The following is a 19,818-nucleotide window of genomic DNA, read 5'->3' as shown; positions in this document are numbered from 1 at the left end:
AAGCAAAACCAGGTTCGCTGCAGTAACTGTAGGTGTGGGGTGTCATTCACAGTTCTGGAATAAATACCTGGCGAGATCAGCTGAGACCCACAGAGTTACTACAAAATGTAGCCAGATTCAAAGGCTTCCCACGGCCCATCTTGAGTGAAGATGGATGTCGAATCAGATACGGGGGCCGGGACTACAGTTTGGATGAATTTGGTAAGCACGTTGCAGAGGACTGCCTGGCAAAGCAGTTTCCCAGTGCTGGGCTTGTCTGGAGGGTGTCGGGGAGAGGGCAGAGCAGGCGACTGTACACAGGTGACTCTGCAAGTTGATGATCTGACAAAGGCCCCATTATAATTGCTGAGGTTTGCTGTCTCCAAGTGCCAAATGGACACATTTTCTTGTCATTCTGACATTTTTCTTGACATCTTTAGGTCAGGCTACGGGAGCTGTGAAAACAGCTTTCTGGTAATGAGCTAATTTCCATATAAGCCATAATTAGCTCAGAATCTCTCAGTCATGTAAAACTTCCTCTTCTTGGTCTTTTCCATCGTTCTCTGAGGTGTCTCTGAGCAGGCTCAGGAATGGGGGGAGGCTTGCTCAAAGGTTGCAGAGTTCACATTTAGCGCATGTCTGAGCTTGGGGTCTTTGTCTCTCCTAAGTCATCATTTTAAAGTTATCCTGACACAAAATAGCTAACTTCACTATAACCAACACTAAAATCAGTTTAATGAGCAGAAGAGATCCAATGGAATTCTGGAGTTTTATTTGTATGTTCTTATTTGGGGGCCAGACTCGGTGGTGCTCAAGACTTAACTCCTGGTTCCGTGCTCAGGCATCATTCCCGCTTGCAATGCAGGCACCTCACTTGCTGTACTGTCTCGAGCCCGTGGAACACAGTATTTTGAAGGGACAAGGGGCACTCAGAGGGGGTGGCAGTGAATTGTCCTTGAAGGACACATGGGATGCAGAGAAATTGGTGCAAAGACACACAGATGTAAATAATGCTGCAAGGACTCAGGCTTTTTCCTGCCTTCTTACCTTGCCATTCCTTAGTTCAGGCATCTACATTTGCCATTATTTCTGCATAAAGAAAATCCTCATGTCTCAGCTCTAGAAGTTGCAGATGCCGCTTCCATCTGCATTGCATTCTAGCCTCAGTGGCTGTATGACCCACTGAATTGCAAGGAGCCTGGAAAACAGAGTCTATCCTGAACCTCAGACACAAAAGTAACCATGGGCCGTTCTCACACATCCTGGTGTGTTATGGTTCTTTTTCTTTTGGAGTGAGACCGATGAAAGCAAGGCCCCTGGTCAGAAACTTTCTATTAATGCCTCCCCAAATAGAAGTTTGCATCCCGACCATTTTTGCAAAGTCTGAAATGACATCTAAGCCCCCTCCTCCAGTCCCAATGCCCATTCTTATTTTCATGCCACTTTTGATTACAGAAGCCAACAAAATTCTGCACCAGCACCTGGGAGCCCCTGATGAGCGTCTTGCCCTTCACATCCTCAGGACACAGGGACTGGTTCCTGAACACGTGGAAACACGGACTTTGCACAGTACCTTCCAGCCCAACATCTCTCAGGTAAAGGGAGGGACTTCACCAGGGTTTGGAGAAACAGCACTGTGGCTAAAACACCTGATTTATACAACATAGTCCCTCATTCAAACCCCTTGTTCTGCCACATGTGCCAAGCATGAGCCCAGTGGCTCTACTGTCTGACCCCCAAGCACCACGATTTCTGGCCAAACTGCAGTCAGGTATGTGCGAGCACCACAAAGGGATGCAACTGAAAACAGAGGCGAAGGACCTCTCTGCCTTTGGCAACCCATCATCTAAACTCCCAATACCAGTAGTGAAACTGACATGAATTTGTCTCTTTGGGAAACTTTTAGATATTTAAGAAACAGAAATTATATTCAAATTAGTTTCATTCCCAAGGGAACTTTGTTGTCACAATTCTCAGGCAACTCACTCAAGCCAGACACAGAACGACTAAGACTCGCTATAAGCTTGAACCAGGCTACCTCTCTATCTTATTTATTTCTCACTATGGGTCTCGTTAGTCTGCTCTCTTCCCATGATTTCTTGTCTGTTGAACAATTCAGACAGTGCTGAATTATAATGTAATTCTTTTGGTATCTACTTGTGGAGAGGACCATTGGTTCCCCACCAGATCACTCAACTGTATCTAGGAGGCAGGGATTTGGAAACTGCCTTTCACTCAGGTTGGATGAGACCAATGAGCCAAGAAAGAAGCAAGGTCACAGAAACCAAGAAAGCTCATCCTGGGGGACGTGTGGAGAGACAAAGTCCAGTACTACTGGGAAATAATCCACATGGAAGCTTGTTACAATGGACACTCCCAGGCTGCACTTGCAGAGATCTGAGTTCATTCCGTATATCTGGGGTGGGACCAGGGCTGTGAGTTTTATTTACATATTTATTTGGTTTTAGGCCATACCAGGTGGTGCTCAGAGCTTACTCCTGGCTCTGCTGAGGAATCACTCTAGGAGGTTCTCGGGGAACTTTACGCAGAGCTAGCAGCATTTTACAAGGCAAATGCTTTAACCTCTGTACTGTCTCTGACCACTATATTCTCTCTCTCTCTCTCTCTCTCTCTCTCTCTCTCTCTCTCTCTCTCTCTCTCTCTCTTTTTTCTTATTGAAACTCAGGAATGTGAGTTTTATTAACACCAGGAGAAAGAAGATATTCCGATGCTGATGGCTAGGAAGTCATATTCTAAGAATTACTGCTCAAATTATGCAAGTATAATTGACACTGACAACAGCCATTTGTTGTTTATATTTTAAATATATATATAAATATATATATAAAATATGTATAATATATAGCACTGTAGCACTGTCCTCCCGTTGTTCATCAATTTGCTCGAGTGGGCACCAGTAATATCTCCATTGTGAGACTTGTTACTGTTTTTGGCATATTAAATACACCACGGGGAGCTTGCCAGGCTCTGCCATGTGGGCAGGATACTCTCAGTAGCTTGCCAGGCTCTCCAAGAGGGATGGAGGAATTAAACCTGGGTCGGCTGCATGCAAGGCAAATGCCCTACCTTCTATGCTATTGCTCCAGCCCATATAATATATATATATAATATACATATAAAATGTTTATATTTATATTTATAAGAGTCTGGTTAGCTACCCGTGGTGTATTCGATATGCCAAAAACAGTAACAATAATGGGTCTCATTCCCCTGACCCTGAAAGAGCCTCCAATACGTTGGGAAAGACAAGTAAGGAGAGGCTGCTAAAAACTCAGGGCTGGGACAAATGGAGATGTTACTGGAGTCTTCTGAGTAAATTGATGAACAATGGGATGGCAGTGATACAGTGATATTTATATTTTTATAGTTATACTCAGCCAATGTGCATCAGCCATTCTCTACAATGTGGTCACAAGTAGCCTGGGCTTACTAGACTGTCACTCCTTGCTTTTATTTTTCATTTCTTCCTTCCCTTATTAGTCACCCTTCCCCAAAGAGCCTGTTCTTCTTCCTCCTCTTTTCCCTCCCACCCCTCAATTGAATAGAGTCCCAAGAAATTGCAAAGATTTCTCCCCAGGAATCCACCAACACCCCACCCCATCGCTACCTACTGCATCAGACTGTGGCTGGTCTTAGGAGACACCTGGATGCAGAATGTTCTGCAGCATGCTTGATTTGTTAGAGAACCTTGAGCCCAAGATTACATGGAAAAGAGTCAGGATCAAAGTAAAAATATATCCCTTTCGAGTGCTTTAGTTTAATTCATTTTGATCACAATGTATTAAGAAGCCAATCTAGTGGTTTCCTTGGCAACTCTCTTGAAGATCAGTCTGCATAGAGAACATCCATCAGTTTGGAAAATGTAAATGGTCTGTCTGGAAGGCTACTGCCGTCAGATAGATGGGCCTAGTCTGAGGCTCTCAAACACATGAGCCAGGTCTTGGAAAAATGATGGTTCACATATGGGCCCAAGAACTCCCCTCTCCAGCCCTCTCCAATGCCTCCCCTCAAACATGGGCACTGGTGAGCAAGGACAAACTGCCCTCCACCCTGGGGCATAGGAACAGGTCATGGTTTGAGTAGTTTTTTTATGTTTCTTGTTTGTATTATTTTTGTGTCATATACCCGGTAGTGCTCAGAAGTTACTCCTGGTTCTACGCTCAGGAATCATTCCTGACGGTGCTGAGGGCACCCTATGTGGCGCCAGGGGTCGAACCCACGTCAGCAGGTACAGGGCAAGAGCATTTCACACTGCACTGTGCTGCTCTGGAGCCTGAGTAGCCCTTTTGAAAGCACCACCTTGTAAGTTTCTCCTTGTAACTTCTACAAAATTATGTGAGTTTTATGTCATTTTGACATTTTAGTCTTGTGCTAAGTACAGAAACTCTTGGGTTTCACAAAACTGGAACTGATGTCAAGAGACAAAGTGTGATCAACTGAGTGATCTCATGAGATTGCTCTGAAAGTAAACTACTCAATTTTAAGTTGTCAGAGTGTGGGTGTGTGATGGATGTCATATTAGTGATGGGAAGCCCTTCATTTTATTTACTTAGCAGGACTCACATTATGGCCAGAGAGAGAGCTCAAAGGCTAAGAACATGGTTTGCATGCAAGAGTTTGATCCTTGACATTGCATATGGTCTCCTGAGCACTTCTCAGAGACCACTCTAAGCATACAGTCAGGAGTAAGTCCTGAGCACATTGGGTATGTCCCAAGTTCCCATCCTCCCCAAATAACAACAAATAATTTCATGACACATATTGGTTCTCACTTTTGTACTTATTGTCTTCCCATGAACTATTAGTAGGCTTTAAAACAATTCACCTAAGAAAAATGAAAATATGCCTATAGTCACTACTACTACTAAACATTTCATTTCTATTTCATTTTTAAATGGTTTAGGGAAAACTTCAGATGTGGGTGGATGTTTTCCCCAAGAGTCTGGGGCCACCAGGCCCTCCTTTCAACATCACACCCCGTAAAGCCAAGAAGTAAGTAATCTGGAGACCCTCCTCTTTTGGACTGGGTTCTTGGTACAGAACTGGAGGAAAACGAAATGTGATTCTTGCAGATACTACCTGCGCGTGATCATCTGGAACACCAAGGATGTTGTCTTGGATGAGAAAAGTATCACAGGAGAGGAAATGAGTGACATCTATGTCAAAGGGTAAGATTAGTGTGTATGAGTCTCTGACAAGTCATGGACAGAAGTAGGAAGGAGTGACCATTAGGATTCATAGTTATGTGGAGCTATTTTGTCTCTCTAGTGCCTTCTGTTTAGGAAGTCCCAGGGAGCAAATGGAGAGAGAACAGAATGGAAAAAGAAGCCTGTGCAGACCTGGTTTATGAACAGAAGTGCAGAATAACTACCGGGATGAATAAATGTTTCACTGGGTTTTTTTTTTTAAGAAAGTGGGTTTTCTTTCATTTATTAAGCAGATTATTTCTGAGACCCTTTAGTCATGCAAGTTATTTTTAATTCATTAGTTATTTTGAATAGCCTTAAAAACACTAATACCCTAACATTGTTTCACAGGTGGGGGAGGAAGCTTAGACAAGTCATAACAAAATAAGCTCATAACCTAAGAGTCTCTATCTGGGGCCAGAGAAATTCCTCCAAATTTCCTTTTTTCTATATATTTTATTACCAATAGCTAATGTTCATGGAAACAAAATGTTAGAAGATATTTTGTTTGTTTGTTTATTGGATCACACCAACAGGCTCAGGACATACTCTTAAGTCTGTGTTCCAGGGATCACTCTTGGCGGGGCTTAGGGGCATCATATAGGGCACATAGGCTGGAGTGATAGCACAGCGGTAGGGCATTTGCCTTGCGCGCAGCCAGCCCCGCCAAGGTTCGATTCCTCCACCCCTCTTGGAGAGCCTGGCAAGCTACCGAGAGTATTCGATATGCCAAACACAGTAACAAGAAGTCTCACAATGGAGACGTTACTGGGCCCGCTCGAGCAAATCGATGAACAACGGGAGGGCAGCAGCAGTGGCAAGATCAATGTTGGGTCAATTGCATGTACAGCAAGTGCCTTGTCCACTGTACTATGTCTCCAGTCCAGAATATATTTTTAAATTCATTTATCTTATTAATATTTCTGAGTGCCTTTATCTAACTTGTACAGTGTCATAGTTATTCATTACTCTGTTACTTGCATAATTCAATTGCGGATAGCCCCATAGATAAAGTTTTGTGGTTTGCTTTGATCATTAATATTAAACACTGAGCATCATAGTGATTAAGAAGCCAGACTCTGGAGACAAACAGCATGAATTGAAATACTTTACTTTTCCTAATAGCTGGGCAAACTCCTCATTGATAATAGTTCTGTTATCTGCAAGACAGAGACCCGGGAAAGTTGGTAGCATGATTTTGAGTCTTAAGTTCAAAGGTCTTTAAGCAGTGGAGTAGATTTATCCATCTCAGTTTGAGGTGGGCAAAGGAGTTGTTGAAATACCCCCCCTCAATCAATGAGGCAGAGTTCCTCATTATCCTTTGTTCCCTTCAGAACCTATAGAGGACATTCACCCAGACTAAGGATGCAGTTTGCTTTACTAAATCCACCAATTCAGGGGCTGGAGAGATAGCACAGCGGGTAGGGCATTACCCGGGTTCGATTCCCAGCATCCCATATGGTCCCCTGAGCACCGCCTGGAGTAACTTCTGAATGCAGAGCCAGGAGTAACCCCTGTTCATCGACAGGTGTGACCCCCCCAAAATAAAATAAAATAAAATAAATCCACCAATTCAAATTGCATTCTCATTCTTTAATACATTAACATCATACACACCAGATCTGGTGTTCATTCTATATCTTGTGGCCAGTCACACTGACACAAAAACTTAACCATAGTGCTGTGTGAATGTTAGCTACTAAAATCACCTTACCACAGAGACCATCTTTGCTTCCTTGAAATGTAGAAGACAAACTTGTTGGAATTTAATATATTCATAAAGTGAGAACAAAGTTTCACTTGGGATCCCAAGTGGCCTTCAATCAAAACTTTGTTAAAGACATAATCACTATCATTTAGGTTCAGTGTAAACAGGGAATGTTTCATCAAGTTCTTCATTATTCTTTCTCATTTCAGGATCTTATTATCATTCCCCAAGGAAAACTAATCCCAGCTAATTATATATATGCAAATTTATTTGACTATCATAAGCATTGTGCTTTTTGTTTTCAAATCAGGAAAATAAATTCAAGTAATACTGGACTGAGAAAAAACTCGTCTAATCAAAGAACAAAGGGCATTCTAAAGTACCATGTAATATTTGGAATTAAGATAAATATATGTGAAAATATGAATAATGCCTCTATTCATAACTAACCCACCCAGCACCACATATAGGCATTACACACAAAGTCAGACCTACAGGTACACAGATATACTTTAAGTTTTTGCTTCACTCATTTTAAAATTAAAATGTGAAAAGATTGGGGCTGGAGTGATAGAGCAGCGGGTAGGGGTTTGCCTTGCATGCAACCAACCTGGGTTCAATCCATGGCATCCCATATAGTCCCCTGAGCACTGCCAGGAGTAATTCCTGAGTGCAGAGTCGGGCGTAAGCCCTGAGCCTCACTAGGTACGATCCCAAAGCAAAAACAAACAAACAAAAAATGAGAAAAGATTGACAAATCAAATTAAATGAGTTAAAAAATTCTTCCCTCAAACTGAGGGCAAATCTACGGCTGTGTGTTGGTAATGGAGGCATCTTTGGGATGCTGTCAGGAAGCAGGGAAATTCCTGAGGTACTAACCAGAACATGAGACTATCTGTTCAATGAGTTAGTTCAAAAGCTTAAGCATTACTAGTCAAAAGGAGCCTATCAGCTAGCCAATTTGTCTAGTCAGTTAACTGGCTGATACAAAGTAAAATGATATAGCTGATTGATATTTATGCCACTATGAATAATAGGGCTTAATATTAGCCTGTGACTTTCTGTTTTCTGTGATCAGTAAAGGCAGAGTTCAAAGTACCTGGACTTTGGTAGTCAGGCTGGTCTAGGAGCAATATCTATTTAATTTTTCTAGTACTGGCTATATGACCTCCTGCTGGTACTGGCTATATGATCTGTAGCTTACAGATTCTTTCTGATCTTTCTTTTCCTCATCTGAGAAAAATAAAAATAGTGATATAGTTATTGGAGAAAATGAAATAAGGTGTGTTAAGTATACTAATTTAAAGCATATACTTTAGAAACCTGAGTTCAAGAGTTCCTTCTTCCCAAGTTGGCCCTTCTCACCATATTGGTCATGTTAAGGGGACACAGATCATGAACCTCATTTTACAAATATAAGAGAAAACTCAGAAAGCAGTTAAAAAAAACTCATAATTAGGCCTGACTCCAACCAAGAGACTCTATCTGGGGACCAGAGAGAGAACTCAATGGGCTGGAGAACTTGCTTTGCATGTAGAAGTTCTGGGTTGACTCCCTGCCACCACATGGTCCCTGGGGCTCTGTTGGGAGCAATCTCTGAATACTAAGTCAGGACTGTGCCCTGAGCATCACAAGATGTGGCTCAAAATTTGAAGAAAAAAACAAAAGAATATCTGTGGAATCTAGGCATCAATATTTTTCAAAGTTTCTTAGTTGACTGCCAATATAATATCCAGTGCTAAAAAATGGGCTTGGGTCCAGGGAGATATTACAGCAGGTAAGGCACTTGCCTTGCACATGGCAAATCTGGGTCCAATCCCCAGAACCCCATATGGTCCCCTGAGCGCAGCCAGGAGTGATCCCTAAGAACAGAATCAGGAATAAGCCCTGAACACCTGTGAATGTGGCCCTCAAATTAAAACAAACCAAAAATCCAATGTTCCGCCTCGTTTTAAACCAGGAGTCTCCCTGTTAGCTAGGAGATGTAACCACTTCTTCATGGGTACATTCATTCATTCTACATGTCTGTTATGAGCTAAGCACAAGCCCAAGTAAACTCTTCAGAAGTGGAAAGTTAAGATGTTATGTTGTTTATGAAAATGAATTTTCATAGATAGGCGTAAGGAATGGCAGTTTACATCTCCCTAGTTAGACTCATTATTTGAGTCGTGCCTGTTTTTTTTTTTTTGCTTAAGTGAAATATGGAAAAGGAAATGCTAAAATGTTGAACTAATGTGTATTCACTGAGCCTATCAGCAGTGATGACAGACACTCATGAGTTAGTTAGACTTATGAAATCTAAAGTCATGGCCAGCAAGTTTTAACATCCCTAAAATAGAAGATAAGTTGTTGATATTCTCCAGAAAATTTCACCCTATCCCTGTTAAGCATAGTCTAAAGGGTTTCCTGCTTTGGTTTTAGAGGAATTATATTTTATTTGGCTACAACTGTGTTGGATGCAGCGGAGTGCCTTCCCTTCATAAATCACCCTCAGCTCCTTAGATAACTGGAACCCGCCCAAGAAAAGTGCATTAATTCTCCTGCCCTTCGCTCCCCTAATCACTGCACAATTTTGCGGCTAGATTACTTGTCAATCACATGAAGCTAAAGTCTGTTTGCCTCTGCTTTTCAGCTGGATTCCTGGTAATGAAGAAAACAAACAGAAAACAGATGTCCATTACCGGTCCTTGGATGGTGAAGGGAATTTTAACTGGAGATTTGTTTTCCCATTTGACTACCTCCCAGCAGAACAACTTTGTATCGTTGCCAAAAAAGTGAGCTCGAAAACATACCGATGGGAAGTAGATGCTGTGGGCCTTCCTGAAGCAGACGGAGAATACTGGGGTGCCTTTACACCTTGTTGTGGGGGAGGGGCGCAGGCCTCCAGCTCCTTCTTAGTACAGCTGGGGAGTCTGGGACCCACAGAGGTGTAGATATTAGCCCAAGGTCACACAGCTATGAGAGTGATCTGTGTAATTAGGAAGCGCATAGAAGACGATGTTGTTTCTCCCTAATATGTTGCTATGGGATGAGGAAAAGGCTAGACACAGGGCACTTAGAACAATATCTATGACAACGCAGAAGCATATTTACATCACAGGGAAGTAATTCTTCCCATGACAAGCAGAACTATTCGACTCACTATTAAGTCCAACAGAAAGTAATAAAGAAGGTGAAATTTTCCTTTCACCTTCCTTATTAGAACCCAGTATCTGACTTACATCCTCCAGAAGCTCTTCCATAAAAATACAGGCCCCTCCTAAACTAATTTAATGAGACTCTCTGTTACAGAACTCAAAATGGTTTATAACAAAACAAGTGCCTTATTGCCTTTGATGACTTAAAAAGTCTAGGGTTGCTAGTGCAAATGGTGCCTGGATCAACAGTTGAACTGCTGATTTTAGAAAATGCTCTCACCTACCCAAACCCCGCTGTCCTGTCTTTTTCTGTGGCCTTACTCCCTGGCAGAAATAGGAAAACCATCAGCAGCCCCTGTTCACAGCCCGCCTCTCAGAACCCTGAGCAAATGAATGCCCCCAGCTAGAGTTCTGGGCCTCAGTGTCTGCTTACTTGAGGTCACATGCCCATCTCTGAACCAACCAATGTTGTCTGGGATGCAGTGCTCTGACTGGCCAGACTCTCCAAAGAAATGGGAGTCAGATCCTCCCAAACTTCATGGACTGAAGGAAAGGAGTCCACAAGGAAAAATCTGGAAATTTTCATCCTTAAAAGAGGCTCTGAAATCTAGGCAGGCAACAGCAGATATTTTAATGAGCCTTCCACATTCCTACCCTCCACAAGACACACAACACACACACACACACACACACACACACACACACACACACACACACATTCTATAAACCCTTTCTTTCTCTGCCTTGTCATCCATTCTCCCCTGATCAAAATGCATCTGCCAGGTGACACCTTTAGCTAGCTACTACCCCCTGCTTATCCTTTGCGTGCCAAGGCAGTTGTAAATGCTTTTTTTCTGTGCCAGATGAGATAAGTATCTTCAAATGGCATTTTGTAGACACACAGAGGCTCAACCAGATGTTAAACCATTATAGACTTCCAGATGTAAAACAGACTGGGGATTTCAAGTCAGGTAGGCCTGTAGGCAACTCTGTTAGAGAGAGCAGGGGGTCTTAGCTGGCCACAGCATGTGAAACTCAGTAATATTTTTCAAGAGTTAAAAATAGCAGGTTGTTTAAAATTTGCACAGATGAAGGTGAAATCTGGGCTCTAGGCTCCTCAATGCCTTCACAGAACACATGTGCTCAGACATTTCTATGAGGTGGAAGCAAGTTTGTTGAGCAGAAGTGACACCCAGCAGGTGATGTTGTGGGTGAGCCTGGGGTGGTTTGTCTTTGGAGGGATAATCTGAGCCATTGGAGTGGTCTGCAGGAGGGGGAAGTAATTACTCCCTAAACCCCAGGAGTTGCAGCAGAAATCTGCAGCACTGATAAGAACATGGCCGGAAAGCTCTTTGCAAACTACCTGGAACATCCGTTTTGTCACCCAGCTGGTGGCCTTGCGATTTCCTAGAGAGATTTCCTAGAGTTGCTCTCTGTATACCACATGGGGTACAGGGGTAGGGCCTGGAGAGGGGGGTAGGATGAAAAAGAGGGGCCCCATGACTTGAGAATGGTTTTTCAATGGGCCCAAGGGGAAACTAATCATTATCATTTGGTTTATCTGTATCTCTTGTCCTTTTAGGAACATTTCTGGAGTATTGACCAAACTGAATTCCGTGTCCCACCTAGACTGATCATTCAGATCTGGGACAATGACAAGTTTTCTCTGGATGACTACTTGGGTAAGGCTTCCATTTGGATACTTTAAGAAAATTGCGCTTGCAATGAGTGAAAGCAATTGAAACATGGAATCAATTTATACTTGAGTCCTTTATACTCAGGGATAACAGGGAAGCAGGAACACACTCATTACATTGTCTGGATGTCCTCTGGGCACTGTGGCATGCCTGTCTGCTCTCTCAGGTCCTCTGAGGGACGCCGTAAAGGTCACCTTTTTTGTGGGCCTCTCCACTCTCAGGAGCCACATGAAGGTTTTGCCCCAGTTCCTGCCAACCTATGAAGACTCTAGTCCAGTTTTCACCCTGCTTCCATTTCCACATCATCCATTCTCTCTCTCCTTAGTACCTCAGAATTGGCTTCCACAGGTCTTTCAAAAGCTACTCAGGTCTCTGAGTCTCTCTCCGGTCATTGTTCTTTCTCCCAAGTTCATCCTCCTCGATGACTCTAGCATTTGTTAATATCACACACACAAACACACACATACACACACACACTCAGTTTTAACAATAGGATGTACTCTATCGTACATGTTTAATTTCTTTTTTCTAAGCCCTCTGCCATTTTCCAGTTCATATGTCATTATCTCTTAGCCAACAGTTACAGCAGCCCCTACTCCCTCTCACTGCTTCCATCCTGTTTCCTAAGCATCTTACCTGAAAGAGAAAAGTCCACAGTGACCAATAGTTGTGTCTTGTTCATTCCTTTACCCTTCATAACATTAATTGATATGGCTCTGATCTGGTGACTCTTAAAATTAAATAAACAGATGAGTATTTAAGCGCTATTCAATTATAAAACAGATGGGCATTACATTTCAGAATTGTTTCCAGGAGTCTTTCCCTTGGACTTTGAATGAAATAGTCTGATGACAGATAAGAGACAATTATATTTCAGAATGAGCGAGTGGCAAAGGACTAGAGCAATTGCCAGAAGGAGAGACAAGGAAAAAAGCAGGTCAAAAAGAATTTACCATAACCTGCCTTTTGTTTGTTTGCTTGTTTAATTGAATCACCACGAGATAGAGATTTACAAAGCTGTTCATGGTTGGGTTTCAGTCAGACAGTGTTCCAACAGCCATCCTTCCACCAGTGTTCTGCCACTGTTGAATTCCAACCCTTGTTGTGGCATTGCTAGACTAGCACAGCGGTAGGGCATTTGCCTTGCACGCAGCCAACCTGGCCGAGCCCGGTTCGATTCCTCCGCCCCTCTTGGAGAGCCCAGCAAGCTACCGAGAGTATCTCGCCCGCACAGCAGAGCCTGGCAAGCTACCCGTGACGTATTCGATATGCCAGACACAGTAACAACAAAGTCTCCAATGGAGACGTTACTGGGCCCGCTCGAGCAAATCGATGAACAATGGGAGGGCCTTTACCTTTACCTTTTTACTTTATATCACACTATTTTTCCCCTATAATGTGGATCCACCCAGGGTCTCACATGCAAGGCAAGAGCTTTACCACTGAGTTACCTCCCAGTCTGTCACCTACTCACAGCAGGGCTCACAAAGCCAAAGAGTTCACAAACCACCCCCTCCCCCAAAAAAACTCGGTTAAAGGACTAGAGTTCCTGCCTGACATCATGGAAAAGAGACTGTGCTTCTCCAGGTGCCCTAATTTGGGCTTCCTTGTACCTGGCGAGAGATTGCTGTTGAACTGTTGTGTTTCTTCTCAAATCCTTCTTTCTTAGGTTCCTCTAGGAAAGACCTGGACATGAATCTTCTGTGGAACTTCCCATGTTCCTATTTCCATTTGTTTTGACCCTAAACCAAATGGCCATGACAGGGACCTCCCAGAACGAGTAGGAACCCATTTTAAATCTAAGTCCAATGGAACCTTTTTCTCCAGATGTTTATTTTGAGCTCCTAGATGAGTTCTGTGTACGCTCCTGTCTTAGAGACATGAACATGTAAACCTTAGTGAGATGCAGAGCCTTTAGACAGATATTCTTTCCATCACTTTCTAGCCTATCTGGAAATCAGTTTAAATACCTCCCTGGGTCCTTTTCTCTAATACACCTATCACCTGTTCAGAATCACTGTCTACCTTTTGTTCTGACAAGAACATTCTGTTCTTTTGTGCTGCTTGGATGATCCACCTGAAGTTTATTTGGGTTTTATGTTTTTTGGCCAGGTTTCCTGGAGCTTGATTTACATCACACCATCATTCCAGCGAAATCATCAGAGAAATGCAATTTGGATATGATTCCAGACCTCAAGACCATGAACCCCCTTAAAGTTAAAACCGCCTCCCTCTTTGAGCAGAAGTCTATGAAAGGATGGTGGCCATGCTATGCAGATAAAGATGGCACCCGGGTGATGGCGGTATGAGATTTCCTGCTTGGGGGTCACTGATGCCTTTTATCAATAGATTCATCCAGACAAAGAAGTGTTACATTGGTGGGACTTTAAGTTACAGGGAATGGCATGTACCTAGAAATCTCTGAGAAATTGTGCACTCTGTGAGCATAGGTTTGGGGTTGGATGGTAAGTGGAGAGATTGAAATGATCCCCAAATGGGAATTAGAGAGCCTTTTTGGAGTCTGCTTCATCAAGAAGACTGAGCTTTTAGATAATTATGCCAAACTTTTAGAAAAGGGAATCAAAATTATTTTTTGTTTTACTCTAGAAAACAGAAAGGGAAACTTTAAATTTTCCCTTTTGTTTTTGTTTTTTAGTTAAAAGAAGGTAGAAGAAGCCAGAAGTGCTGACATTCATCTTCAGTGAGAAAGGGATAACTTAATTGTTGATATAGAAACAAAAGTATAGACCATGCTGCATGTAACAAGACAACCAAATTTGTTATGTACTATTAATATTAGCTAGTAATTTAGTTCCTTGAGTTGAAGTAAGGCAACATGCTGCATGTTTTACATTCATAATCTCATTTTTGAAAAAACAACTTCGACATATCACTTAGAGAAAATAAGCTGTAGCCTTTTAAAGCTCTCGCTACAGGGATGTACTTTGCATGTTGGAAGCCCAGTTTTGATATCCACCATCACATGTCCACTATTCACTGCTGGCAATAGCAGTATGGCCCCAAAATCAATAAGTAAAGCACTCAATTTGATATTTTGGCACATGCAAATACTCATGGAACCATCAGAATCAAAATCTGGAATACTTTCTCCTTACCCAAAATGTTTCCTTATGCTTGCTAGTTTCTCTACCCCTGGCCCCGGAACCACATTTCTGCTCCAGTAGATTCACTTGTAATAGTTTCACTTGGTTCTTTTGACTCCTTCATAAAGCAGACATTCACCTCCATTTAATAGATTCAAATATCAGTCTTGGAGATACAGGACATTTTGCCACAGTCCAAAACTTGGCCTTGTCTGACATCAACGAGGAGGTCATCTCTGCCCCTTCACTTGAATGAGTGTCGAGGTTGGGTGTCCTCAAATTGTGGGTGATATGCAGGGCTTCTTTGGGTCCTAGACCATGCCATGAACTTCGTTAAACCTGGAAATTAAAGTGGGATAGTTGCCTAGACATCTTTTAGCCTCAGCACCATCGTGTGTACACAAAGATAAATAGTAAAATCTACTTTTTAGGGTTTCCAGGAAAATGATGAGATTATCACCATAGAAGACTTAAACAGTGACCAATGGGTCCCTCAGAAACCTGTTGACAAGGAGAGAGAATGCATTCACTCATTCATTTAGTTCCATACATCAATTTTCCTCTGAGTACCAGCACTATTCCATACTGTTCCGTGAAACAGGCGATCTATTTTGGTGCTGACAGTTAATCAACATTAGAATTATTAGCAGTACTTGGGTTAATCTAGGGCCAAGTAAAGTTACAAAGGAAGGTGTGTGAGAAGGCGAGGAGATGAATGTGAGAAATTTAGAATGATGGAAATACAGAGAATGAAAAGCAGGGCACAGGGAGGAGGGAAAGCAATTTGTCCTCTCAGTTTCCCACAAAGAGTCATTCAGAAACACATGGAAGAGGAAATGTGATGAAATCTCTTGAGGAAAATTTAAAGCAATCTAAGGATTGTTTTACAAGAATAAAAATCATCGCTAAGGGAATACTCCTTGGGCTGAAGTGAAAATATTTGTGAAACGTGATGTCATGTGTTTAACCTGTTCTGCTTTACTGAAGGGGAAAGTGGAGATGACGTTGGAAGTCCTCAATGAGAAGGAGGCTGATGAGAGGCCAGCCGGGAAGGGACGAGATGAACCCAACATGAACCCCAAGCTGGAACCACCAAAGTGAGAGGCTTTCTTTGTTCTCAGTGTTGTCTGATCCCCCAACCACCTGCAGCCTGAAAACCCCCCTTCCAGTTGACTTAATGGAATGGATTAGCTGTTGTCTCAATTTTGTGCTTAATAGTGGGAGGGAGGGATAAAGGACTGGACAACATGGCTTTATGGTGACCATTCATATTTTCCATGAAACCGAAGTCCAATATGTCTCCAACCTCTTAAGAAGTTATTTAAAAAGGGGGCTGGGGCGATAGTGCAGAAGGTAGGGCATTTACCTTGGACATGGCCGACCCGGGTACGATTCCCAGCCTCCCATATGGTCCTCTGAGCACCGCCAGGAGTAATTCCTGAGTGCATGAGCCAAGAGTAACCCCTGTGCATCACCAGGCACGACCCAAACAGCAAAAAAAAAAAAAGTTATAAAAGGTGAATAATCTTTTTTTTTTTTTTGCTTTTTGGGTCACACCCGGCGATGCTCAGGGGTTACTCCTGGCTCTGCACTCAGGAATTACTCCTGGCGGTGCTCAGGGGACCATATGGGATTCTCGGATTCGAACTTGGGTTAGGCTGCGTGCAAGGCAAACACCCTGCCCGCTGTGCTATCACTCCAGCCCCAAAGGTGAATAATCTTTTTCAGCCAACTGGAGGAATGTCTTTTTTTCCCTTTGTTTTTCGGTTTTTGTTTTGGGGTACATCCCAGAAGTGCTAGGGTTTACTCCTGGTTCTGCACTCAGGGATCACTCCTAACTATGTTCAGGAATCACTCCTGACTATATGGAATGCCAGGGATTGAACCCAGTTGGGCTATATATAGGCAAGCTCCCTACAAGCTATATTATTGTTCCAGTTCCAATACTTTTTTTCTTAAATTGTATTAAATGTTACTGATAATTCATGAAAATGTATAATGCTCTGAGGTCAAGTATCTACCATCCGAGTTGAGTGGGTAATGTATCATTTCTTTCCAATGTAGCCGCCCAGAAACCTCCTTCCTCTGGTTCACCAATCCGTGCAAGACCATGAAGTTCATTGTGTGGCGTCGCTTTAAATGGGTCATCATTGGTCTCCTGATCTTGTTCATCCTATTGCTCTTTGTGGCCGTGCTCCTGTACTCCTTACCGGTATGAGTCCTTGTCTGTGTGTGTGTGTTTGTGTGTACACGTGTGTGTGTGAGTGGTTGTGTATGTCACCTGGTACTTACCTTTTTTGTCACTCCGAAGATGGCCAACAGCAGAGGTGACATGGAACTTTCAACCTTTGGGAAACAATGTACCATATGATTAGAACCGTAATTCTTTTCTTTTTTAATTGAATCACCACGAGACACAGTTACAAAGTTGTTTGTGACTGAATTTTAGTCATACAATATTCCAACACCCAACCCTTCACCCGTATACATTTCTGACTACCAGTGTACCCAGTAGGAATTACAATCTTAAGGCTGAACTTTATGATCTGAAAACCAAAGTCCAAAGGCCCTCCCGTTGATCATCGATTTGCTCGAGCGGGCCCAGTAACGTCTCCATTGGAGACTTTGTTGTTACTGTGTCTGGCATATCGAATACTCTCGGTAGCTTGCCGGGCTCTCCGAGAGGGGTGGAGGAATCGAACTCGGGTCGGCCATGTTGGCTGTGTGCAAGGCAGACGCCCTACCCGCTGTGCTATCGCTCCAGCCCTAGGGGAAATCCTCCAGACCCTTGTCAATACCCATCTAGACCAGGCCAACACTTACAACTGCTCTTTCTGCCTTCAGACTTTGTTGTTCCGAACCATCCTATATTCAAATTTCTTGTTATACCTAATTCTGGCATTTTATATGCCCATACTACATTTTTACTCACCTCTCCCAAATCAGGGTTGCCCTTATTTGCCAAAAAGACTTTGTCAATGACATGCCTTTGCCTAGGTTTTGATTTAAAATCCTCCTCATTCTTCAAGATCCTCATCATATAAACACTTCCCTTAAACTTCCCATTAAAAACCCAGTAATAAAGGAGAGGCCAAATTGGAGATTATTCAGAGTACCTACAATTAGTACTTTCATTCGTTAAGTTAAGGACTATATTGAGTATCAACTATAAGATGGTAATTGGGATGTGGAGAAGACCAAGGCATGATTTATGTCAATGAATAGAGACAAGGAAACAAAATAATATACACATTGCTATAAGATGCAAGAGGTTGAGATAACCTCTTAATTATGACCAATAACCATAGGAACAGAGAACTTGATTAAAGATGAGATTTTTAAGCTTGGTTGCCAAGTGGAGGAAAGATTCAAAGATTTTTACTTCAATTCACATACAATAAAATATATCATTTTTAATTTAATAATAATCATACAATTAGAATAGCAGGAATTTGGTCTTCATTCTCCCCAGTATAGATAATACCAAGTTTGTTGACCATGAGTACACTAACATGTACCATGAGTACACTATTTTCTAATTGTAGGTAATTTCCTTTGTCTTGACCAACAATTCTTTTACAGTGTTTCTTTATTTAGAATTCATTGATTGGTTCTCAACTGTGGAAAGTTTTTCTGATCATAGGACATTTGTCAATGCCTAGATACATTTGGTTGTCAGAACTGGGGGGTTCTCTCAACATCTAGGGTATAGAAGACAAAGCTACTGGTACCATTGCAAATAAAGAACAGGCCTAAACCCAAAACAAAGCATCTGGTCCCAAGTGTTAATAGTGCAAGGTTGAGAAACCCTAACTGAAATAAGTATATGCAGGAGTAGGGGAAGTTCTCCCAAGCAGTGTTCAGTCGGCCTGGGGCCCCTCCTGGTGATTCTCAACCAACCTGGCCAGAGGTTCAATGTGAGGGCCCAAGGATGTGATGTTTCTTGGACTATGTGGTGACCAGAGATTACCCAGGTCACCAGATGGTGCTGGGGTTCCTCCAGGAACACACCCAGCAATACTTAGGGAATTGTGAAGAACCAGGGATTGAACCCCCAGCCCCCAGCACTGACATACAAGGCCTGCAACTAATCCTCTGTAGTATCTTCACAGCCTCTGTGCTATATCCTCAGCCCCTTAAATATACATATGTTTGTCACCTGTTTCTATTTGTTTTTCAGAATTATTTGTCGATGAAGATTGTGAGGCCAAATGCAAAATGAAAGCAGACTTCTTTTCAAAAGTCGCCTTGAAGTGAAGGAAGACTTTCTCTGTTGATGGACTAAAATGCAAAGTGATTTTCTTTGTGTCTGAGACTATTCCAATGGCAATTCCTCTCCTTCACCAAGGCTATTCCGAGAGGCCTGGTTGTAAAGTTAAGCCAATGTGCAACATTTTTATCTTATTGTCTTTTTAGGTATCAAAGTTTTAAACTTGTTTTTCAGAATATTTTCCAAGGTGGCTGGTTCCATTATAAGATCAACTTTTTTTTTTTATGTGTCCTTAGTTGTAGAATTCAACTTTTGAAAATTGTTGAAATTGAATTTAAAATATTTTGCATCTTGAGTTCCTAGGCTCCTTATTTGTAATCAACACAAAGGACTGTGCATTATAAAAGCAATTCATATGATTAATTTTTATTTATGCCTGCAAGCAATGTTTTTCTTTTTTATATGGATAAATATCATGAGACTCTATTCAGCCTCAGGGGTGAGCTCAAATAAAAATGTTTCACCTTTGACTCAGAACTCTCTGTTTTAGTGGTGGGCCAGAGGGAGGGAGGCAATTTCTAGCTGTAGGTCTCAGTAAGAAGAAATGTTGTGAATATATCTCTTGGTCATATGTTCCTTCAGTATCTGCATTGCCAATTCCTGGCCATTGAGTTAATAAAACTAATCATCAATAGTGAAGAATATATAATAATTAAATGTTACAAGTAATATATAAGTATATATACTTATCAACATATAAATCCATAATTAACATA

The 19,818-nt window shown here is 42.1% G+C and overlaps 1 protein-coding gene across 2 annotated transcripts in view; it reads left to right on the top strand.

The window, feature by feature from the left end:
* MYOF (myoferlin) overlaps positions 1-19,572 on the top strand; it is a 150,099-nt gene extending 130,527 nt beyond the window's left edge. For both annotated transcript variants that reach the window (XM_056130411.1, XM_056130410.1), the window contains 10 exons: positions 53-201; positions 1,435-1,574; positions 4,904-4,992; positions 5,073-5,168; positions 9,527-9,668; positions 11,614-11,713; positions 13,841-14,031; positions 15,820-15,929; positions 16,897-17,044; positions 19,013-19,572. In XM_056130411.1, the coding sequence (XP_055986386.1) occupies positions 53-201; positions 1,435-1,574; positions 4,904-4,992; positions 5,073-5,168; positions 9,527-9,668; positions 11,614-11,713; positions 13,841-14,031; positions 15,820-15,929; positions 16,897-17,044; positions 19,013-19,054 (1,207 nt within the window). In that variant the 3' untranslated portion in view covers positions 19,055-19,572. The remainder of the gene's footprint in view (positions 1-52; positions 202-1,434; positions 1,575-4,903; positions 4,993-5,072; positions 5,169-9,526; positions 9,669-11,613; positions 11,714-13,840; positions 14,032-15,819; positions 15,930-16,896; positions 17,045-19,012) is intronic.
* Positions 19,573-19,818: the final 246 nt, after the last annotated feature.

Source organism: Sorex fumeus, unplaced genomic scaffold (genome assembly GCF_029834395.1).
Source record: "Sorex fumeus unplaced genomic scaffold, SorFum_2.1 ptg000078l, whole genome shotgun sequence".
NCBI classification, from domain to species: Eukaryota; Metazoa; Chordata; class Mammalia; order Eulipotyphla; family Soricidae; genus Sorex; species Sorex fumeus.
This window is presented reverse-complemented; position numbering and strand designations above follow the sequence as displayed.